The sequence below is a fragment of the Nerophis lumbriciformis genome, linkage group LG32 (genome assembly GCF_033978685.3).
Source record: "Nerophis lumbriciformis linkage group LG32, RoL_Nlum_v2.1, whole genome shotgun sequence".
NCBI classification, from domain to species: domain Eukaryota; kingdom Metazoa; phylum Chordata; class Actinopteri; order Syngnathiformes; family Syngnathidae; genus Nerophis; species Nerophis lumbriciformis.
In genome coordinates, this window is record NC_084579.2 from 5796733 (window position 1) to 5822274 (window position 25542).

Here is a 25542-nt window from a genome sequence, read left to right on the forward strand (position 1 = left end):
TACCATTATGGAACAGTAATATACTTTCAAATATTATTCAGGCATTGGTGTGTAAATGTATAATTGAATAATTGAGGTATAATTGTCTATCGATCAAAGATGCACATCAATGAAAGAGATAAATAAATAAAAAAAATGAAATGAAATATGTTTATTAAAAAGATCTATATTTGCACATAAAGCAATCTTGTTTCGCTGCAGAATGCCGGAGGTCACGCGGTGATGACGTAGTCAGCCAGGAGACCGTCGCTCTTTTTAAACGTCGAACAAATTTACACATGTCCTTTTTTGAAACAATTCACATGTAAATATTCTAAAAAAGTTTACTTAAGTAGAAATAGGGAAAATAAGGACAAGTTATATTTCATTACTATTTTTTCCCCTAAAGTTAAAGAAATACAATTTCAAAATATTAATGGAATATTATTACAATTTTCTGAGTCTATTGACAACTGTTCCTTTGGTAATTGAATATAGCAAATGTGAATGATTCATATTTTTAATGTGACACAGTACTGAATATTTATTTTGGGAGGAGCCAAGAATATATCAAATTTGGCATATTTGTAAAGGACAGCAAATTAGAAAAGGTTATCAATCAATCAACCAATCAATGTTTATTTATATAGCCCTAAATCACAAGTGTCTCAAAGGGCTGCACAAGCCACAACGACATCCTCGGTACAAAGCCCACATAAGGGCAAGGAAAAACTCACCCCAGTGGGACGTCGATGTGAATGACTATGAGAAACCTTGGAGAGGACCGCATATGTGGGTAAACCCCCCCACCCCCTCTAGAGGAGACCGAATGCAATGGATGTCGAGTGGGTCTGACATAATATTGTGAGAGTCCAGTCCATAGTGGATCCAACATAATAGTAAGAGTCCAGTCCATAGTGGGGCCAGCAGGACACCATCCCGAGCGGAGACGGGACAGCAGCGCAGAGATGTTCCCAGTCGATGCACAGGCGAGCGGTCCACCCCGGGTCCCGACTCTGGACAGCCAGCACTTCATCCATGGCCACCGGACCTGTGCCCCCCCCCCCCCCCCCCCCCCACAAGGAAGAGGGGAGCAGAGGAGAAAAGAAAAGAAACGGCAGATCAACTGGTCTAAAAGGGGGGTCTATTTAAAGGCTAGAGTATACAAATGAGTTTTAAGATGGGACTTAAATGCTTCTACTGAGGTAGCATCTCTAATTGTTACCGGGAGGGTATTCCATAGTACTGGAGCCCCAATAGAAAACGCTCTATAGCCCGCAGACTTTTTTGGGGCTCTGGGAATCACTAATAAGCCGGAGATCTTTGAACGCAGATTTCTTGCCGGGACATATGGTACAATACAATCGACAAGATTGTTATTATTGTTGTTATAAGATTATTGTTATTTTCTTGCTGGGAACATTTTTGTCATACACAAAAGTTTTTTGTTTTTTTAAGTGACACCTATTTTCCTCCTTTGAATAATAGTTTTAAATTATTAGTTCAAACTTGGGAAAAAAATCTAATTGATGGGAAAGCCTTGCGGTTTTTAATTTCTTTAAATTTTTGTCTCCAATATTTTGAATTGTCTTTATTTTACCTATTTTGTAGGTGGAAATTTAAAATGTTGTATTTATGTGAATTGGTCTGCCTGATGTCAATTGTTGATTTGCATCAAAAGTGCCTTTTTTTGTTTGTAGATTCATTGTTTGTTAAAAAAAAACCCATTTTAATATGACACATTGGTGTTCACTGTAACATTAAGGCCATTTCTTAAATGTTTGGACCCGAATAAAAATTCAGATAAGTCTAAATTCTGAACATATAGTATACCTATGTAATAGAGATGCGCGGATAGGCAATTATTTCATCCGCAACCGCATCACAAAAGTCGTCAACCATCCGCCATCCACCCGAACTAACATTTAATCAAAACCGCACCCGCCCGCCATCCGCCACCCGCCCGTTGTTATATATCTAATATAGACGATGCAAGGCATTAGTGAGGTTATAAAGCTTTTGCCTGTTAAAGAAAGGAGACTGATCCAATGCAGAAGAGACATTCAATGCGTGCCACGCTGTCACGGCCCAGACGAACACCAGTGCGCAATCATCTGGGAGCCGCGCTGAGCGCACCTCCAAGCGCGCTCGCGCCACTCAAACTGCTGCAGGCAGCTAAGTTCTATCTTGTTTTAACATCCTGTGGCACTCTTCTGGGATCACGGCGGACGAAACTGCTCATGCTCAGGGTGTTTGCGGAGGTTCGGGGTTTTGCACAAATGTGATGCACCATGTTAGATGTCCCGGTTTTGGGACTGTCGTAGACATAAACAGCGTCGCAGCTCTTGCAAATCACGTAGCCAGCATTACTATCATCCTGATTTACAACCTCATAAAAACGAGTCCACGCTGAACTTTTCTGGCCTTTTTTTCCCCTGGTCTTTAGTATTCCCTTTTTTAGTTTGTCGCGTACCACGTTTGCTGCCGGCGTTGCCATCTCTTTTTTTTTTCTTCTTCTGTTGTGGCATGCTGCAGGTGCCTGCTTGTTTTTCGTATGTGGGTAACAACATTTAACTATGTATATATCTTTCCGAATTGGTTTAACTGCCACCCGCCTGAATCTATTTAAAATCTAATTTTTTTTATTCTCAACCTCCCGACCCGACCCGCGGATAAAATCAAATTTTTTTTTATTTCAACCGCCCGACCAGCGGATAATCCGCGGACTCCGCGGTTGTGTCCGCAAACCGCGCATCTCTACTATATAATAATGTATGCATGCATTACACACAATTCTAATTAGTTAGACAAATATTAGAAATATTTTTAAAATGTATATAATATAGAAAAATGTGTATTAAAATCACACATTTTATTAAAAATAAAATATTTAAATATATTAGGTAGATATTTGACAGTATTAATTTGATATTAAATAGTCCTGTTTATAACTTTAAAATCTATGCCATTGTATGCAGACTTCAGGGACATTCTGTAGAAATTATTTGTAACATGTTTGATCATCTTACATGTCTTAGTTTTAAATACTGATTGGTTGTTGACTTACAATTTGATTGAAAGTTCAACATTATTTTGTTGAAACAAATTGACCAAAAAAAACAACTTGACCAGAAGGAAGGTAGACGTAAAATGGACTTTATTTTTGGAACCAAAGGAAGGTTGTAGAGGAATTAAGATGGTAGACATGCTGAACAAGAGCAAAGAGTCATGATTAAGAAGATGAGGTCATCGGGTTGATCAAGTATGGAAACAGAACAAGTCCAAATCATAACAGAATGTGTGAAGTGCAGAGCAGGAAATGGACCCAAGCTAACAGGATGTTCCCAGACAGTTCAATAAGATGGGGATGGTTCTTATCTTGGGTCTAGTGGGGGAGCTCGTGTGGGACCAGTTTGTAGTGGGTACCGCAGGACGGACAGCGCTGGGTCTCGCCCTCGTGGAGCCAGAACCACACCACCGCCGTGTTGTCTTCCTCGCCTGCGCACAGCAGGAGAAGAAGTGATGCGTTCTGCTCCGTGGAATCGTGCTGATGCTGTGACGTTTACTTACACACACATCCCACGATCCTCTTGTTGGAGACGGAGGGAACCAAGTGAGGATCCACTTTGGAGCCGGCGTACTCCTTGGACCTCATCGTGCCGTGAGAGTCCTGCAACACAACACAACACAACACCATGCTCCTCAATAACAACACTGCTTTCTGAGAAAAACTATGTAAACAGAAAGTAGATTACAAGTACTAATTAAAGCTGCAAGCAGCGATGGACGGGACCGACTTTGGCGGCACATAAAATCCAAACCGGAGCGGTAATTAAAACTCTTTGGTCAACTTTTAATCAGAAGGGTTCAATTCCTCTCCTGTGCTAGTTTGAAGCCGACACGACAAACGCGCTCAGAGGAGATAATGTTTGAAAAAAGGTGACCGGTTTTTACAAAACTTTTGTTTTGAAGGGGGAATTGCAAACTTCCTGTTGATTTTTGCTGGGGGTTGTCAATATATGAAATGTAGGTCTGAGTTAGACCTACATAGAGGTTTTTGTTGCATGTCTGTAAGACATTCCTACTGGAAGTTACAGGCAGTTTTGTCTTCCTCGGAGCAATTGTGTCTGTGTTTTCTTCCTTGGGGGCGCTAGAGCGCAGTTTAGAGGTTTGGGGTTGTTGTTTTTTTATTAGATCGCAATTTTTGCCAGTCCTGATGTGTGTGTCCAGTTTGGTGAGTTTTGAAGCATGTTAAGGGGGTCAAATTACAGCTCAAAGGGGCAAAAGTGACTGTAGGGGGAATTGCCAACTTCCTGTTGATTTTTGCTGAAGGATGTCAATGTATGAAATCTAGGTCTAAGTCAGACCTACATAGAGGTTTTTGTTATATGTCTCTACGACATTCCTAACGGAAGTTACAAGCAGTTTTGTCTGTGTTTTTCCCTAGGGGGCGCTAGAGCGCAATTTTGAGTTTTGGGGTTTGTTTTTTTAATTAAATGGCAATTTCCGCCAGTCCTGATGTGTGTGTCAAATATGGTGAGTTTTGAAGCATGTTAAGTGGGTCAAATTACAACTCAAAGAGGCGGCGGAATAATAAAAATAATTAAAGCTGCAAGCAGCATTGGTCGGGCCCGCGTATTTGGCAGGTGCTAGTCCTAAGTGTCCCAATACTTTTGTCTACTTTTAGTCTGAAGTGTCCCAAGACTTTTGTCTAGTGTACCTACCTTGTCTGCATTGTGTGGGCACGTTGGTGCTTCCTGCTTTTAAGCAGCCATCTTAAAAAAACAGCAGCGCAGCATCATCAGTGCAGCGGGTCTTTGAAGGGTCATAAAATCAAAACCGGAGCAGGTATTAAAACTCTGTTCTGTTATTTTATACACAAGGGTTTAATCTCTCTCCTGTGTTAGTTTGAAGCTGAAACGACAAACGCGCTCAGAGGAGATAGTTTTTGAAGGAAGGTGACCGGTTTTTACAAAAAAATTGTTTTGAAGGGGGAATAGCAAACTTCCTGTTGATTTTTGCTGGGGGTTGTCAATTTATGAAATGTAGGTGTAAGTCAGACCTACATAGAGGTTTTTGTTTCATGTCTCTCCGACCTTCCCGGTGGGAGTTACAGGCAGTCTAGTTTTTTTTTCTTCCTAGGGTGCGCTAGAGCGCAATTTTGAGTTTTGTGGGGTTTTTTTTTTTTAAAAAGGCAATTTTCGCAGGTCCTGATGTGTGGGTAAAATATGGTGAGTTTTGAAGCATGTTAAGTGGGTCAAATTACAGTTTTTTGTGGGTGCGGAAGAATAATAAAGAATAATAAAACCTTACAAATTCAATAGGTCCTTATGTCCCATTGCATAAGGACTCCTTGTGGGAGTCCTTATGCAATGGGCCATGCGGGCCCTAATAAAACGCAAGAAATACAATAGGGTCCTCTGTCCCAAAGGGACATTCGGTCCCTAATAAAGTACCACTGTGCTAATGAATTAAAAAAGGTACTATACTGCTTTGGTAAAATACCGGTACTTTTTTATTTTCCTGGACAAGATGGTACGCCGTGTAATATGAGCCCAGGCACACGTACGTCAACACGCAACGGAAACAGTGTGGAGACAAAAGAGGGAAAATGGACATATTTTGGGTTAAAAACTAACAATAAACGTGAAGCTATAAACATTGCAAACGGTGCTTTTAAACATAGCTCGCTAGCGGCTAACGCCCATCCAGTGTTTTAGCTACTTCTAAATTCATTCACACATTTAAAAAACACTTTAAGACCAATGTCTTGGAAAATCTTGAATCAAAATAGTAGTTAATACTATGATCAATGTTAATTGAAAACTAAATGTGGGATATAAATATAATGGAAGTATAATTGTTTGTATATAGTATATAATTGGTGCAAAGGTTTAACATGTGTACAAGGATATTTCACAAGCCTTTACTGTGTATATAATTGAACAGTATTTATGTTGTGTACAATGTGTATTTTATAATATGTTGTGAAAAGGAAATTTCATATTTTTCTTGGAAGCTCATCTCGTACTTGACTTTGTTTATAGGATTAGGCGCAATAAGTGTTCAACTTCAGCCTAAACCCTTTCGGTCTGCAACATTTTTATTTTTTACATTTATGAATGTACAACTGTTTCGTTTATGAATGTACATCTGTTTGTTTATGTAAAACTGTTTGTTTATTTTGTTGACTATTGACCGAAGACATAATAAACTAAACTAACTAAATCACTAATACTTGCCTCCATGGCAACAAATAAAGTAAGTTTCTTACAAAACAAAAATCCTCCCTGCAGGACAAGGAACAGCTCAACGTGCTTCACTACACACCGCAGGATGATAAAATAGCTAACCGCTAACAGCAGGCAAGCGCTCCTGAATGTAAACAAATGCCATGGGAGGATCCACACCAGGGGTGCTCATTACGTCGATCGCCAGCTACCGGTCGATCTCGGAGGGTGTGTCAGTCGATCACCAGCCAGGCGTTAAAAAAATAGTCCTAAAAATGAGCGATCATAAATCTTCACTATGACGTCACTTTCGTCACTTGATTGACATTCACGGCACCCGAGGGTCTTCTGAGATGACGCTGGCTGCTGCCAGCTCATTAAAATTACCGACTGGAAGGCGAGAAACACTTTATTTCAACAGACTGGCGCCGTACCTGTCGTCAAAACTCCAAAGACCGACTGCACAGTTGCGCTACCAAAATAAGAGTCTCAGAAAGCTGGCGTGCACAAGCTAGCAAGCTACGGAGTTTGCCGACAATGTATTTCTTGTAAAGTGTATACAAAGGAGTACGGAAGCTGGACAAATAAGATGCCAAAAACCAACCACTTTCATGTGGTATTGGACAGAAAGGAGGACTTTTTTTCGGACATTATCATATAACCACTGTCTGATTCCTATCAATGCAAGTCATCACAATCAGGTAATACACCAACTTATATTCTTGTCTTCATGAAAGAAAGGAATCTATATGTGTTAAACATGCTTGTATTATCTTTAAACACCTTTAACTTATTAACAATATTAACTATGTGTGTTAAACATGCTTGTATTATCTTTAAACACATTTAAGTTGTTAACAATATTAACTATATGTATTAAACATTCTTGTATTATCATTAAACACCTTTAATTTTTTAACAATATTAACTATGTGTTAAACATGCTTGTATTATCATTAAACACCTTTAACTTGTTAACAATATTAACTATATGTATTAAACATGCTTGTATTATCATTAAACACCTTTAATTTTTTAACAATATTAACTATATGTGTTAAACATGCTTGCATTATCATTAAACACCTTTAACTTGTTAACAATATTAACTATATGTATTAAACATGCTTGTATTATCACTAAACACCTTTAATTTTTTAACAATATTAACTATATGTGTTAAACATGCTTGCATTATCATTAAACACCTTTAACTTGTTAACAATATTAACTATATGTATTAAACATTCTTGTATTATCATTAAACACCTTTAATGTTTTAACAATATTAACTATATGTGTTAAACATGCTTGCATTATCATTAAACACCTTTAACTTGTTAACAAAAACATACATTTCATAAATAAGTAAATGTAAATTATATATATGAATGAGGTAGATCCCCACGACTTGATCAATTGAAAAGTAGCTCGCCTGCAGAAAAAGTGTGAGCACCCCTGATCTACACAGACATGACTGTAACAACGCCAAGTACAAGAGCCGTATACAGTCGATACTACTATGATTACATGATATTTTCATCATCACAATGTCTTTTTGTCCTTATTTTATTGTTTATAAACTCAGGAAACACGTCACTGGACACATGAGGACTTTGAATATGACCAATGTATGATCCTGTAACTACTTGGTTTCGGATCGATACCCAAATTTGTGGTATCACCCATACCTTATGTAAAGTATCCAAACAACAGAAGTATAAGTGATTATTACATTTTAACAGAAGTGTAGATGTAACATGTTGAAACAGTAAGAAAGCAGATATTAACAGTAAATAAGTAGATTAATTATCCATCCATCCCTAAGGTTGACAAAATAATAGATAATAAGTTAATTAGGAGCCTTTGTATCCCGTTTAGTTACTAACAAAAAAGAAGCTGTCTAGTGCAGGGGTGCTCACACTTTTTCTGCAGGCGAGCTACTTTTCAATTGATCAAGTCGTGGGGATCTACCTCATTCATATATATAATTTATATTTACTTATTTATGAAATATATGTTTTTGTTAATAAGTTAAAGGTGTTTAATGATAATACAAGCATGTTTAACACATATAGTTAATATTGTTAATAAATTAAAGGTGTTTAATGAAAATACAAGAATGTTTAATACATATAGTTAATATTGTTAACAAATTAAAGGTGTTTAATGATAATACAAGAATGTTTAATACATATAGTTAATATTGTTAATAAATTAAAGGTGTTTAATGAAAATACAAGAATGTTTAATACATATAGTTAATATTGTTAACAAATTAAAGGTGTTTAATGATAATACAAGTATGTTTAATACATATAGTTAATATTGTTAATAAATTAAAGGTGTTTAATGATAATACAAGTATGTTTAATACATATAGTTAATATCATTAACAAGTTAAAGGTGTTTAAAGATAATGCAAGCATGTTTAATACATATAGTTAATTATGTTAACAAGTTAAAGGTGTTTAAAGATAATACAAGCATGTTTAACACATAGTTAATATTGTTAACAAGTTAAAAGTGTTTAATGATAATACAAGCATGTTTAATACATATAGTTAATATTATTAATAAGTTAAAAGTGTTTAAAGATAATACAAGCATGTTTAACACATATAGTTAATATTGTTAACAAGTTAAAGGTGTTAAATGATAATAAAAGCATGTTTAACACATATAGTTAATATTGTTGATAAGTTAAAGGTGTTTAAAGATAATGCAAGCATGTTTAACACATATAGTTAATATTGTTAACAAGTTAAGGTGTTTAAAGATAATACAGGCATGTTTAACACATATAGATTCCTTTCTTTCATGAAGACAAGAATATAAGTTGGTGTATTACCTGATTCTGATGACTTGCAGTGATTGGAATCAGACAGTGGTGCTAAAAACGTCCGCATTTTCGAATGGAGGAGAAAAAAGTCCTCCTTTCTGTCCAATACCACATGAAAGTGGTTGGTTTTTGGCATCTTATTTGTCCAGCTTCCGTACTCCTTTGTATACACTTTACAAGAAATACATTGTCGGCAAACTCCGTAGCTTGCTAGCTTGTGCACGCCAGCTTTCTGAGACTCTTGTTTTGTTAGCGCAACTGCGCAGTCGGTCTTTGGAGTTTTGACGACAGGTACGGCGACAGAGTCTGTTAAAATAAAGTGTTTCTCGCCTTCCAGTCGATCATTTTAATGAGCTGGCAGCAGCCAGCGTCATCTCAGAAGACCCTCGGGTGCCGTGAATGTCAATCAAGTGACGAAAGTGACGTCATAGTGAAGATTTATGATCGCTCATTTTTAGGACTATTTTTTTAATGCCTGGCTGGTGATCGACTGACACACCCTCCGAGATCGACCGGTAGCTCGCAATCTACGTAATGAGCACCCCTGGTCTAGTGTGTTCACAATGTTATTTATTTGATTGCAATAATAAATGTATGTTTGATGTGTCATAAGAGTTCATGTTAAAATAAAGCCAAAAATAAAAAATGTTGAGGTCCCCTTTATTTTGAAAAGTATGGAGTACCAAAACATTGGTATCGGGACAACACTATTACATCATGTATAACATTTTGCAACTTGAACAAGACTTACAGCGCCCTCCTTCATGGCCTTCATGATAACCTTCTCCAGGCCGGTGGCTTGTTCCTCATCGGTGGGAATTCCTGACAGGAAGAAGAAGAGCGACCGTGTGATTTTCAAGTGTGGAAGTTTAAATATTGAGTCAGTGTTTGTGATGAGCTAAAATCGTATCATTGAAAAGACATCATTCATTATTAAATAATTGATTGCTTAGTCTATACCAGGGGTCGGAAACCCGCGGCTCCGGAGCCGCATGCGGCTCTTTGATCACTCTGATGCGGCTCAGCAGTTTACTTGCTGAACCCCCAATTTTCCCGTGAGACTTCCGGATTTCAGTGCCTCTCGCAGCAAACTCCCGGGATTAATATTCACAGATTTTCACCCTTTCATCTTTAATAAGGGCGTGCCATGATGGTACAACATTTGGCGCTCTCTACAATCTGTATTAACAGCGTGCCAGTTCAACAATTGTTATACAATATGCATCTTCTGCTTGCACACGTACGTGACAGCAAGACATACTTGGTCAACAGCCACACAGGTTACACTGACAATGACCATATAAAACAACTTTAACACTCTTACTAATAATGCGCCACACTTTGAACCAAAACCAAACAAGAATGACAAACACATTTCGGGAGAACATCTGCACCTTAACACAACATAAACACAACAGAACAAACACCCAGAATCCCATGCAGCCCTGACTCTTCCGGGCTACATTATACACCCTTGCTACCACCAAACCCCGCCCCCACCCCAACCCTGCTTCCTCACACATCAACCCCCACCCTCCCCTCTGTGCGTCGGTTGAGGTGGGCGGGGTTTGGTAGCGGGGGTGTATAATGTATCCCGGAAGAGTTAGGGCTGCATGGGATTCTGGGTATTTGTCCTGTTGTGTTTATGTTGTGTTACTGTGCAGATGTTCTCCCGAAATGTGTTTGTCATTCTTGTTTGGTGTGGGTTCACAGTGTGGCGCATTATTAGTAAGAGTGTTATAGTTTTTTTTAATACCGCCACCGTCAGTGTAACCTGTGTGGTTGTTGACCAAGTATGCATTGCTGTCACCTGCGTGATCAAGCGGAAACACCATACAACGTGTGGCTGATCAGGCACGCTGGTTGTAATGGGCGCTATATGTTGTACCATCACGGCACGCATGACGCTGACAAGTGCCATTCGTTTAAAACCCGCGTGCCGCACCAGCTTTAAAATTCCATATAAAGGTGTGGGCAGCGTGTCTGAGACCCCTGGATTATACGGTATAGCTCAGTTGGTAGAGCGGCCGTGCCAGCAACTTCAGGGTTGCAGGTTCAAGCCCCGCTTCCGCCATCCTAGTCACTGCCGTTGTGTCCTTGGGCAAGACACTTTACCCACCTGCTCCCAGTGCCACCCACACTGGTTAAAAAAAAATAAAATAAAATGTAACTTAGATATTGGGTTTCACAATGTAAAGCGCTTTGAGTCACTTGAGAAAAGCGCTATATAAATATAACTCACTTCACTTCACTTATACATAGCACAAAGCAAAAAAAACAACTTTATATGCAGTGTTATTTCATTTAAAATTTCCAAAAATTTTTGCGGCTCCCATTGTTTTCTATAATTTGTGAAACTGGTCAAAATGGCTCTTTGACTGGGAAAGGTTGCCGACCCCTGGTCTATACTATACACCAGAGCTGGGCAAATATTTGGACTTGGGGGCCACATTGAGAGAAAAAAAATGTGGCCAAGTTGTATGTGTGTATAAATTATATGTACACATTTAGCTGTAAAAATCTGCTGTGTGTTTGGGTCCCTTTTTGTTAGGAAGATAGATGGATTCGTGCCAGGACCACCAGAATGTCTCACAGTCTGTGAGACTGCTAAATGAACAGCTTGCCCCTTTGCTGCCCCGGACCATCTTATTACCTCACTCTTTACCACCTCAATAATTGTGCTCTGGGTTAGGGATGTCCCGATCCAGGTTTTTGCACTTCCGATCCGATACCGATATTGTTTTTGCACTTCCGATCCGATACCGATACTGACCGATACCGATACTGACCGATAATGGCCTATCCGAGCATGTATTAAAGTTTAAAGTTATTTAGCCTACTTAGTTGTCAGAATCATGTTGAAAAGGGTTTTAGTACTCTTGATAACAACTAGCCAGCTGAATTAGGGGAGTTTGAATAATACACAATGGTTGGTAACAAGAAACTGACCTGTTTATTCAAGGATAAACACAAAATAGACAAAATTATACATGACAAACAGAAATGGCATCATTGAAACAAGGGCTGGGTGATATGGCCTTTTTTTAATATTGCGATATTTTAAGGCCATATTGCGATACACGATATATATCTCGATATTTTGCCTTAGCCTTGAATGAACACTTGATGCATATAATCACAGCAGTATGATGATTCTATGTGTTTTGATTGATTGATTGAGACTTTTATTAGTAGGTTGCACAGTGAAGTACATATTCCGTACAATTGACCACTAAATGGTAACACCCCAATAAGTTTTTCAACTTGTTTAAGTCGGGGTCCACTTAAATTGATTCATGATACAGATATATACTATCAGATATATACTATCATCATAATACAGTCATCACACAAGATAATCACATTGAATTATTTACATTATTTATAATCCAGGGTGTGGAGGGGGGCGCCGGATGTAAGTGTCAAAAAGACAGCCAAAAGAGTTTGATATGAGAATAAATCTAAAGTTAAAATATAGGGTAGAAATGCACCCATTTGCAGGAAATGTAGTCTTGATTTTCAACATTTTCTTTTAAGGCTTTCATGTCTACATTAAAACATTCTTCTTCATACTGCATTAATATATGCTACTTTTAAACTTTCATGCAGAGAAGGAAATCACAACTAAAAAAATGACTAATTTTTTCATACGGTGTTGATCTGGAAATGTTTGCCTCAGCATTTTGATGGTGTGGACGTGTGGCACCGAACGGAGATAAGCGTCTCGACAGACGTTATAATATTTGAACAATGATGACGAAAACTGTTTTCTCTGTCGTGTCGGTGTGTCGAAAATTGTTATGCGCTTATTTTTTTATTTGATTTTGTGCGTGGCATATAATTGCTATGCGCAGAGGACGCTTAAACAGTGCGCAATTGCACAAGCGCGCACCTTAGAGAGAACGTTGGTCACACGGCTGCGCTAGCATCACAGCTAACGTTAGCCATGCTGCTACCTCTCTGCTCGGGGAGGGCTTATACGTATGTGACGTATGACGTGACAGTATGTGACGTGTAAGGCTGAAACGACGCGTCGACGTAGTCGACGTCATCGGTTACGTAAATACGTCGACGCCGTTTTTGTGCGTCGGCGCGTCGCATATTTACGTCACACTACTGTCATGGCGGAGCGCAAAGCAGACGATGCGAGCGAGGGGAAAAAAGCACGCCAAAAGTCGTCAAAAGTGTGGGAGTATTTCAATTGTATGCACACTGTGTCGAGCGGAAATGGCCTATCATAGCAGCACAACGGCTATGAACGAACATTTGAAAAGAAAACCCCCGACAGCGTTCTTGCCATCACCATCAACAAGTCAATCGTCCGCGTGCGTATACGTTGTCATTATTACACAAAAACATGAATGTGTCATTTGTATCTGCGTTGTAAATTCATAAACTAAAGCACCGTTTCGCTCTGAGAGGCGCGTTTGGCGTGCCTGTTCAGTGTTTACAAAGACGCGCTCCTCTTTAACGCTGTGGAGAGGTGGCGGCGGCCAGCGAGCGGCGAGGCGGGGCGCGCCGGGAGCGACGCCGCAATCGTGCCCAGGTGCGCGATCCGCGCAGTTGGAAGAGAAAAGACTTTGTGTAAAATTAAAAGATTGTAAACCTGGCAAAGCCGTCTGGCGTTCAGTCTGTCGGTCCTGAAAGAACCCCACGGCACAAGACGTGTCACAAACGCTAACGTTAATTAGTTGTGCAAATACCTTTTACAACATTAACAGTTACATATACTATGTACAAACGAACAATTAACTTTCACTTTAATCATACTATCATTGTTGTGTTATTAAGCAAAATAAGCAATACTTTTACTTTTGTTGAAATGTTTACACTGTACACTTTTTTGTATTGGATGTTTAGCTTTATTTTTGCACATTTTAGCAAATAAGCAATACTTTTACTTTTGTTGAAATGTTTACACTTGTTACAGAATATTTCCATTTTGCACTTTTTTGTATTGGATGTTTATCTTTATTTTTGCACATTTTAAAGCAAAATAAGCAATACTTTTACTTTTGAAATGCTTATACTATTCCAGAATATTAAGATTTGCACTGGATGTTTACTTTTATATTTGCACATTAAAAAGCAAATAAGCTACTTTTAATTTTGTTAAATGTTAAAAGTTTTAAATGTTTACATTGTTACAGAATATTTTGTCATGTTGTTGTCAATGTTGACTGAGTGGCCATACTTTTTTTTTTGTAAATAAAAGCCATGCCTTTTGAAAAAACTGGCCTACATTTATTTTTTCCTCTTCATTTTAAATTAAAAAAAAATCGGTAAAAGGAAAAATAATCTATAGATTAATCGAAAAAAAATTATCTATAGATTAACCGATTAATCGAAAAAATAATCTATAGATTAATCGATAGAAAAATAATCGTTAGCTGCATCCCTAGCGACGTGTGTAAGAAGGTGCGCTTGCTGTCTGTGAGAAGCACAGACACAGAAAAGAGTGAGAAGAGCCTGTCGTGTAATGCCAGCAGCTAAAAGCAACTGCGTTAGAATCCACAGACCTGTGGATGTGTTGAAGGTATGCTGGAAAATGCGGAACGGAAATTATAGGGAGCAGCAGAAAAGTGGAATGTACTATTTAAATAGGTGCCTTGGAAAACACGGAGCAGAGTTTTTTTTTTTAAACTGGATCTGGGTCGGCATTTTCCCATGCCTTGCCGATACGAATTTTTTTGCAAATATCGGCGGCCGATCCGATCCAAATATCGGATCGGGACATCCCTACTCTGGACATTGCATTGCTGCAACATCAACGTAACACCCATCAGACATCTGACTGTTCCCACCCCCACACCCCCCTCTATTCGCCATCTTCTTGACAATGCTAAACTGTAAACTATGGTCAACCTGCACTTCAATGCAGTTTCTATGCCGCTGGACAAAGCTCAAACAAAATCTCGTTGACATGTATGACTTAAGTGTTATTATGACAATGAAAATTAAGGAATTTATTGATTGATTGATTGATTGAACACTAAAACCAAAAGTTACAATGTCCGATAAGAGTTCTAAAAAAGTTATGACAGACCACCTCAAAAAAACGGAATGGAATTTTGCAGTTTTTTTACTGAATGGGACACCTAAAATGTACATGAAAATAAAGAAAGTGTGATTTACAATATTAAAGGCCTACTGAAAGCCACTACTACCGACCACGCAGTCTGGTAGTTTATATATCAATGATGAAATCTTAACATTGCAACACATGCCAATACGGCCGGGTTAGTTTACTAAAGTGCAATTTTAAATTTCGCGCGACATATCCTGCTGAAAACGTCTCGGTATGATGACGTCAGCGCGTGATGTCGCGGATTGTGGAGGACATTTTGAGACAGCACGATGGCCAGCTATTAAGTCGCCTGTTTCATCGCAAAATTCCACAGTATTCTGGACATCTGTGTTGGTGAATCTTTTGCAATTTGTTCAATGAACAATGGAGACAGCAAAGAAGAAAGCTGTAGGAGGGACGCGGTGTATTACGGCTGACTGCAGCAACACAAACACAGCCGGTGTTTCATTGTTTACATTCCCGGAAGATGACAGTCAATCTTTACCATTGGCCTGTGGAGAACTGGGACAACAGAGACTCTTACCAGGAGGACTTTGAGTTGGATACGCAGACACGGTACCGTGAGTACGCTTCCAAACATTTGATCGCTTGCCCGTACGTGCGTGCCGCTATGTGCATGTCACATAAATATTTCAATGTATACACCCTGATGATTATCTTGTGTGATGACTGTATTATGATGATAGTATATATGATAGTATACGTATATCTGTATCATGAATCAATTTGAGTGGACCCCGACTTAAACAAGTTGAAAAACGTATTCGGGTGTTACCATTTAGTGGTCAATTGTACGGAATATTTACTTCACTGTGCAACCTACTAATAAAAGTCTCAAAAAGTCTCACGTACGTAACTTTGGGGACTTTGGGGAAATATATGTGCTGTATGAACTTTGGGGAGGTGAACGGTACTTTGGGCTGTGGGATTGAGTGTGTTGTGCAGGTGTTTGAGTTGTATTGGCGGGTTATATGGACGGGAGGGGGGAGGTGTTTGTTATGCGGGATTAATTTGTGGCATATTAAATATAAGCCTGGTTGTGTTGTGGCTAATAGAGTATATATATGTCTTGTGTTTATTTACTGTTTTAGTCATTCCCAGCTGAATATCAGGTCCCACCCGCCTCTCATAGCATCTTCCCTATCTGAATCGCTCCCACTGCCCTCTAGTCCTTCACTCTCACTTTCCTCATCCACAAATCTTTCATCCTCGCTCAAATTAATGGGGAAATCGTTGCTTTCTCGGTCCGAAACGCTCTCGCTGCTGGTGGCCATGATTGTAAACAATGTGCGGATGTGAGGAGCTCCACAACCTGTGACGTCACGCTACTCGTCTGCTACTTCCGGTAGAGGCAAGGCTTTTTTATCAGCGACCAAAAGTTGTGAACTTTATCGTCGATGTTCTCTACTGAATCCTTTCAGCAAAAATATGGCGATATCGCAAAATGATCAAGTATGACACATAGAATGGATCTGCTATCCCCGTTTAAATCAGAAAATCGCATTTCAATAGGCCTTTAACAATGAACAATAAAACACTGAATATGAGATAGGCTCCAGCGCCCCCCGCGACCCCGAAGGGAATAAGCGGTAGAAAATGGATGGATGGATGAAGAACATATGAACATCACTCCTCTTTTACTTCTCAGACCAAGCAAAACACAACAAAAATGTAAAAAACAGCAAAATATGAATGCAAAGTGAAATAAACACCCACAATATGATATATTATCACGTAAAAATGTGCTTCCGCATCTGTTCCTGACACATGCGTTTTGGGCTGGCTGCTCTGAAAAACAAACCCCACCCACTATGCTTTGTTCCTGGTCTGAGCTGCTGTGACGTAGATTACTGTAATAACTTGTATAACACTCAAAAGCACAGATTTCAACCATTAAAATACTGTCTATAGTTCAAGACTTAGTCATTTAAAAACAGCACTGCACATCATAATGGCAGCTACAGTTTTGATGTTAAAGGTCTAAAAAAATTATGTAGAACGTCCGCGGGCTGGATTGAAAATCGTCACGGGCCGCATGTGGCCCGCGGGTCGTATTTTGCCCAAGTCTGGTATACACTATTCTGTTACTCCTGTTTATCCATGTATTTACAATATATTTCATTAATACAATTATTTTATGTTTATTGATATTAGGGCTGGGCGATATATCGAATATACTCGATATATCGCGGGTTTGTCTCTGTGCGATATAGAAAATGACTATATAGTGATATTCGAGTACACGTTCTCATGCAGTTGCTTTTAGCTGCGGGCATTACACTTCAGGCTCTTCTCACTCTCTTGTACACCAACTTATCTTGTCTTCATGAAAGAAAGGAATCTATGTGTGTTCAGTGTTTCCCACAGGACAGTCATCTATTTGTGGTGGTGTGGTTGGGGGGTGGCGGCGGCAGCGGCGATGACCAAGAAGAACGCGGAGTTGGAATATAATTACAACATTTTATGTACATATTTATATACAGATTTGAACAATTAGTGATTCACTGAAATATATTTATTAATTGTGGTTCTTACAAAAAATATATCTTATAAAATATAAAAGCTAAAATGTCTCTTAAAGCTCTGCCCCTTTAATTAGTGAATACTAAATAATTTAACTTTAGCCTACTACTACAACCATATTATTTACCAGCAACATGAAGTGAAACAGAGGCAGAGGTGTCCTGCCACAGTCAGTCAACCTCCTCCTCCTCCTCCTGCTGCTGCTGAACAGGTCGCACCTGTGGTCCGGACTGTAGGCCTACCTCCTCTCCAAGTCGAGCCATTTTCAGCCGTTAAAAATATTTTTCTATACTCATCTGTGTGAAGGAGTGAACATCCAACATTAGAATTTATTACTAACGAGCAGAGCCACTCTATGTACAGTGCCGTCTAACCTTAAGCGGCAGCAGCTCAACACATGCAGGGTTCAACGTTACGGTTTTTTTCTACTTGCCCGACTTCTCAAATCTACTTGCCCCAATATTTTTACTTGTCCTGCCTAGGTTTTTTTTTCTGGCTGTGTAGTGCTCATGGCTTATATCTTACTAAAATTCTTCCCGTTGACTATTTACAACACTACACAGTATTTTATTATTATTATTATTATTATCTATAATTACATTTAAATGGCATTGCATACATGTAAAATTAAATGATATTTCACATTATTTGACCAGTAGCAGTTACACCCATCTGAACAGGTCAGCCACCTGTTGAAATCTTGAAATGAAGGGCCTTTAATGGCCAAAACATTAACCTGGACAACATTTTAACAGCTGGTTGGCTCAGATTTTATTCTTTTCATTGCATTCACATGCTGCAGTGGACAATTTAGCTTCAGTCCATGTGTGTTTATTGACAACAGGGTTATAACCTGGACACGTTAGCTCGTCGGTATTGTAACACGTGACTGTTATTACGTGCGTCTGCCCGGACCTCGAGTCAAACAGCGGCGGTGTTAATGAAGCAGCGTCAGGCTGCTCACCGTCAGTGAAACGCTCGGTGAAATCGCGGATTAACGTTAAATATATGACGAGCCGCGAGCGATGCAGCAATAACCTATCTACCTATAACATATATTACCCTCGTATTTTGATCCGGTCCGTCCGTCCCTCTTCTTCTTCTTCTTCTGGCCCACCAGGTGAATTAAGTGCTATTGGCGGAGTTACAATGCATAGACGCATACACCCGCCACCTACTGCACCGGAGTTGTAACTACAAGCAACATTCACAGACAGTCCCATTGCTTTTATGAGCGGTCGAGCGAGTCAAAAGCCGAAAAATCCATTTGTGGCGGACGTAATTCTTTCGTGGCGGGCCGCCACTAATAAATGAATGTGTGGGAAACACTGGTGTTAAACATGCTTGTATTATCATTAAACACCTTTAACTTGTTAACAAAAATGTCTCTTTCATAAACAAATAAATGATATATATGAATGAGGTAGATCCACTCCACTTGGTCAATGGAAAAGTAGCTCGCCTGCAGATAAAGTGTGGGCCCCCCTGATCCATCTAGTAATGCTGCCGGCAGCTGAGCCAAACAGTGGCCACAATACTGAACAGTGCTCTCTGATTGGTGTGGTCTCATCTAGTTGAAAATAATACTATAATAACGATATTTTAAGTTCATTTTGCCATTTATATTCTTGCACATGTTTAATTTATGCCAAATATACATTGACATACCTGCCAACTTTTGAAATCAGAAAAACCTAGTAGCCAGGGTCCAGGGGCCACAGGCCCCGGTAGGTCCAGGACAAAGTCCTGGTGGGGGGTTCACCCCCCGACGCAAAATGATTGATTGCTTTCAGACAGGTTAAAATGTTGCTGAAACCATCACTTTTCTATCAGTCACAGTGACTTTTCAAAACAAAAATATTACAGCAAAAATCATATGGGTTGATTGACATGTTTATTCTGTAAGCTAACTTCAATAGTTTGAAATTATTTTGACAGTTAATGCCAGTTATCCTGTCAACCTTTCACAAGACTTCAATGTGTTAATTGAAAGTATAAACACTTTTTACAGTAAACAAATGGTAAAACAGTACTAAACAATTCCATTAAAAAAAAAATTGGTGTCATTATGAACTTTCTGTCCAAGCTTGTATAATCTACTGCCTTGTTCAATTGTAAAAAATATTCTGTGCCTAAAATTCACATTTCTATCACAATTATCATACTGTAAACATGGTAAGCTAACTTCATTAAAATTAATAGTCCTGTCAATAGCATGGAATTACAATTCAAATGTAGTTTTTTTGTAAGCCTTTCATAAGAATTCAATATATGAAAAATTAATGAAAATTAATTTAAGCCATCAGACACTTGAAAAGTGGCACATCACATCTCTAATGTAATCATTTTAACTTTTCAACAGAAATAGCACTGCAAAAATATTAAGGACATACTTCTGTGTTTTGGTAGTTATGCTGTCAACATTTAACAAGATTTCTTCAACTTGGACTTGAAAGCATAAATAGTATAAACACTTTTAACAGTATAACAGTACTAAACAATTCCAATAGATAACATTGGTGTCATTACCTTTTTGTGGCTAAAATCCAAATTTAGCAACGGCATTAGACTTGTGTTTTTTTGTCCCAACGTGGTCTTTTACATCGCTAATTCCTCCGTGTCCGATCGAAAAATCTTGCCTGCACAAGGTGCAATTCGCGTAGCTTTCACCCTTTTTGGAACGGATAATTATTCCCGGATAGGCTTTTGAATATTCTTCACGGAATGACTGCAGTTTTCTTTTCGGTTTAAGACTCGTTTGCTATTTTTCTCCGGCTGATTCCATGATCGTTCGCTCGTTTGGAAACAATGGCAACTGGTGCCTCGTGCTTGGCAGCGGTGCTATAAATAGCCTCGCGCATGGCATTCGGAATGGCTCGATAGGAAGTTACGGGAAGCAGTGTCGATTGTCATTGTTGTTACGCGATTTGGTGAATAAAACTTTAAAAAAAAAAAAAAATTTTAATTAATGAAAAACCGTATTTTTTATCACTGCAACCGTAACCCGGAATAGGTTGATGAAAACCATACTAATTACGGGAAAACCGGAGTAGTTGGCAGGTATGCATTGAACATGCCTTTAAAAGATTAAAAACATGCGACAGTGTGAATCAAAGTGATACTTTAAAGCATGATGTGGCGAAATGATACTTTTCATCCCCACATCACTGCATGTATTGTTACACATTTTCTACTCTTTTCTCTCCCTATTAGAAAGCAGTAAGTAGTTTTTCAACGCAGGAAGTAAACAAAATATCAGTAAGTATGTTTTGCTTATGCCTACTTTTTCAGAAAGTGTGCAAAAAGTGTTATTTAATGTTACTTTGTTCAGCATATTCAAAATAAAAATAAAATATGAGGTCCAAACGAATATTATCGACTAGTCAGGACATTATTAATAATAGTCCTCCGTCCTTGAGTCAGACAAACCTTTTGGTACTTTCTTTTTTTTTTAGCTCTTTTGTTTCGGTTCTGTGGTTCGGGGCTCACCTCCAGCCGCCATGTTGCGGCACATTGACGGCACCACAGCGGCCCGGCGGCTCACGGCGGCCCTGAAGCCTGAGCGGAGGAGTAACCTTGCAGCCATCTTGTTTCTTCTTCTTCTTCTTCTTCCCTCGACAGTCGCCGAGAAGTGACGTCACGCAAAAAAAGCTCGGCGCCTACTGATGACGCCAGAACAAATATTTGGCGTTTTATTTCCTTTTTTCAATACCATTATGGAACAGTAATATACATTCAAATATTTGTATTAAAATATTTATATTATTCAAATACACCCATAAAACTTAATCAATAATTACGAGGCTATCACTGCCGTGCAGGTGGCAACATGAAATATTCTAAAATAAATATGAATATAAATGATGAAATGGACTTAAGGACTTTCTCTACCTTGTTATTGTTTTTATTTTTTGATATTGTGTTGTATTGATATGTCAATATTAATTTCTGGTGATGGAAATAAGTATTTGCAATAATAATGACGATATTATTATTACTATTTATATCATTATATATATTGTTTCTGATATTGTAATTAATTGTACTTTTGTTGTTTGTTCTTAATCACTATTATTGGTACAATTAATATTATTTTCTTTCTTTTTTTAAATAAACACGTGCCAAAGTAGTTGAGAAAGGGCATGTTCACCACTGTGTTACATCACCTTTTCTTTTGGGAACTAAGGAAACTAATTGTTGAAGCTTTGAAAGTGGAATTCTTTCCCATTCTTGTTTTATGTAGAACTTCAGTCGTTCAACAGTCCGCTGTCGTATTTTACGCTTCATAATGCGCCACACATTTTAGATGGGAGACAGGTCTGGACTGCAGGCGGACCAGGAAAGTACCCGCACTCTTTTTTACGAAGCCACGCTGTTGTAACACATGCTGAATGAGGCTCGGCATTGTCTTGCTGAAATAAGCAGGGGCGTCCATGAAAAAGACGGCGCTTAGATGGCAGTATATGTTGTTCCAAAACCTGTATGTACCTTTCAGCATTAATGGTGCCTTCACAGATGTGTAAGTTACCCATGCCTTGGGCACTAATACACCCCCATACCATCACAGATGCTGGCTTTTGAACTTTGCGTCGATAACAGTCTGGATGGTTCGCTTCCCCTTTGGTCCGGATGACACGATGTCGAATATTTCCAAAATTTTTTTTGAAATGTGGACTCGTCAGACCACAGAACACTTTTCCACTTTGCATGAGTCCATCTTAGATGATCTCGGGCCCAGAGAAGCCAGCGGCGTTTCTGGATGTTGTTGATAAATGGCTTTGGCTTTTCATAGTAGAGCTTTAACTTGCACTTACAGATGTAGCGACCAACTGTATTTAGTGACAGTGGGTTTCTGAAGTGTTCCTGAACGCATGTGGTGATATCCTTTAGAGATTGATGTCGATTTTTGATACAGTGGGATCGAAGGTCACGGTCATTCAAAGTTGGTTTCCGGCCATGCCGCTTACGTGGAGTGATTTCTCCAGATTCTCTGAACCTTTTGATGATATTATGGACCGTAGATGTTGAAATCCCTAAATTTCTTGCAATTGCACTTTGAGAAACGTTGTTCTTAAACTGTTTGACTATTTGCTCACGCAGTTGTGGACAAAGGGGTGTACCTCGCCCCATCCTTTCTTGTGAAAGACTGAGCATTTTTTGGGGAAGCTGTTTTTATACCCAATCATGGCACCCACCTGTTCCCAATTAGCCTGCACACCTGTGGGATGTTCCAAATAAGTGTTTGATGAGCAGGCCCGGCCCTAACCAATCTGGCGCCCTAGGCAAGGTTTTAGGTGGCGCCCCCCCCACCTTTTTTTTTTTTTTTACTTACAACTATACCGAATATATAAAGGGGTGGAAAAGTGACTATTACCTGCAGGGCAAACATTAGCTAACCAGAAGGCAATAACAATGTAAACAAAAAACACCTGCTTAAAAGATCTATTACAAATGTCCCTGAGGAATGTAAGGTGGGAGTACTGTAATTACCTAACGTTACATTATTATTTTCCATAACAATTTAGCCCCCTCCACAATATTAACCCGACGTTAAAACAGAACTAGCTATTTATTGATTAGCAATTGCCGAATCATGTAACATTAGCTTAATGCTAAAAAGCCAGGTTACTATCACATTCTGTAACAGACAAATAATTTCATGTAGGCTAACGTTACCTACCTGCTACCTCTGTCTTTTCTCGTTTCTCCTCCTCTTCTTTTCTCTTTTTTCTTCCCTGGGCACCTGACAGTTTTGGCCGTTTTGACATCTTGTGTTGATTTTTTTGATGTGGTGACGTCCAAAAAGAGTCATGATACGGGAAGGGAGGGGGCGCACCGTAATGTTGTAACAAATAATATTTCTATTAAATAGGCTTTACTTTGCATTTTAATTAACGTGGGATTATTTTTTGTATTTAGAAATAATAGTACCAACTTTTTTTTTTCTTTTCTTTTTTTTTCTCCAACATTTGTGGCACTGGCGTGGCGCCCCCTGATGGACGGCGCCCTTAGCATTTGCCTATACGGCCTATGCCACGGGCCGGCCCTGTTGATGAGCATTCCTCGACTTTATCAGTATTTATTGCCACCTTTCCCAACTTCTTTGTCACGTGTTGCTGGCATCAAATTCTAAAGTTAATGATTATTTGCAAAAAAAAAAAAAATGTTTATGAGTTTGAACATCAAATATGTTGTCTTTGTAGCATATTCAACTGAATATGGGTTGAAAAGGATTTGCAAATCATTGTATTCCGTTTATATTTACATCTAACACAATTTCCCAACTCATATGGAAACGGGGTTTGTAAGTCCGAGATTGGTTTAATCTATTCTTTTATTAGATTGTTTACCTTATGTGTGACTTTTGTAAACAAAATGTGCCAGGGAGAAAACTTGGAGTGAATCACAAGAGGAATAGAAAATTGTGACGTGAAGTGAATTGTATTTATATAGCGCTTTTCTCTAGTGACTCAAAGCGCTTTACATAGTGCCATACACAACTTATGATTTCAATTACAAAACCCAAAAGCAGTGAAGTTGTCACATTGTGTAAATAAATGGTAAATAAAAACAGAATACAATGATTTGCAAATCCTTTTCTACTTATATTCAATTGAATAGACTGCAAAGACAAAATACTTAACGTTCGAACTGGAAGTCTTTGTTATTTTTTGCAAATATTAGCTCATTTGGAATTTGATGCCTGCAACATGTTTCAAAAAAGCTGGCACAAGTGGCAAAAAAGACTGAGAAAACTGAGGAATGCTCATCAAACACTTATTTGGAACATCCCACAGGTGAACGGGCTAATTGGGAACAGGTGGGTGCCATGATTGGGTATAAAAGCAGCTTCCATGAAATGCTCAGTCATTCACAAACAAGGATGGGGCGAGGGTCACCACTTTGTCAACAAATGCCTGAGCAAATTGTCCAACAGTTTAAGAACAACATTTCTCAACCAGCTATTGCAAGGAATTTAGGGATTTCATCAAAAGGCTCAGAGAATCTGGAGATGATATTACAGACCTTCGATCCCTCAGGCGGTACTGCATCAAAAAGCGACATCAGTGTGAAAAGGATATCACCACATGGGCTCAGGAACACTTCAGAAAACCACTGTCAGTAACTACAGTTGGTCGCTACATCTGTAAGTGCAAGTTAAAACTCTACTATGCAAAGCGAAAGCCATTTGTCAACAACACCCAGAAACGCTGCCGGCTTCGCTGGGCCCGAGCTCATGTAAGCCAGCATGTGTGATGGTATGGGGGTGTATTAGTGCCCAAGGCATGGGTAACTTACACATCTGTGAAGGCACCATTAATGCGGAAAGGTACAAACAGGTTTTGGAGCAACATACATTGCCATCCAAGCAACGTTGTCACGGACGCCCCTGCTTATGTCAGCAAGCGTGGCTTCGTAGTAAAAGAGTGAGGGTACTAGACTGGCCTGCCTGCAGTCGGACCTGTCTCCCATTGAAAATGTGTGGCACATTATGAAGCCTAAAATACCACAACGTAGACCCCGGACTGTCTTAATGTACATCAAGCAAGAATGGAGAATAATTCCACTTCAAAAATGTGTCTCCTCAGTTCCCAAACCTTTACTGGGTGCTGTTAAAAGGAAAGGCCATGTAACACAGTGGTAAAAATGCCCCTGTGACAACTTTTTTGCAATGTGTTGCTACCATTCAATTCTAAGTTAATGATTATTTGTAAAAAGTTTCTCAGTGTGAACATTAAATATCTTGTCTTTGCTGTCTATTCAATTGAATAGAAGTTGAAAAGGATTTGCAAATCATTGTATTCTCTCTCCCGGAAAAGGGTGGAGTGCCATCTCCGGGTTGGGGAGGAGATCTTGCCCCAAGTGGAGGAGTTCAAGTA

At 39.0% G+C, this 25542-nt stretch overlaps 1 protein-coding gene across 1 annotated transcript; it reads right to left on the reverse strand.

Annotated features, from left to right (window-relative positions):
• Positions 1 to 3119: 3119 nt before the first annotated feature.
• LOC133574670 (cytochrome c oxidase subunit 5B, mitochondrial-like) lies at positions 3120 to 21306 on the reverse strand. Its single transcript, XM_061926874.1, has 4 exons — positions 21152 to 21306; positions 9803 to 9873; positions 3550 to 3649; positions 3120 to 3477 (listed from the first exon to the last, which is right to left on the reverse strand). Exons 1-4 carry the CDS (start codon positions 21246 to 21248, stop codon positions 3365 to 3367), a joined length of 381 nt encoding a protein of 126 aa, XP_061782858.1. The 5' UTR covers positions 21249 to 21306; the 3' UTR covers positions 3120 to 3364.
• Between the last annotated feature and the right edge of the window lie 4236 nt (positions 21307 to 25542).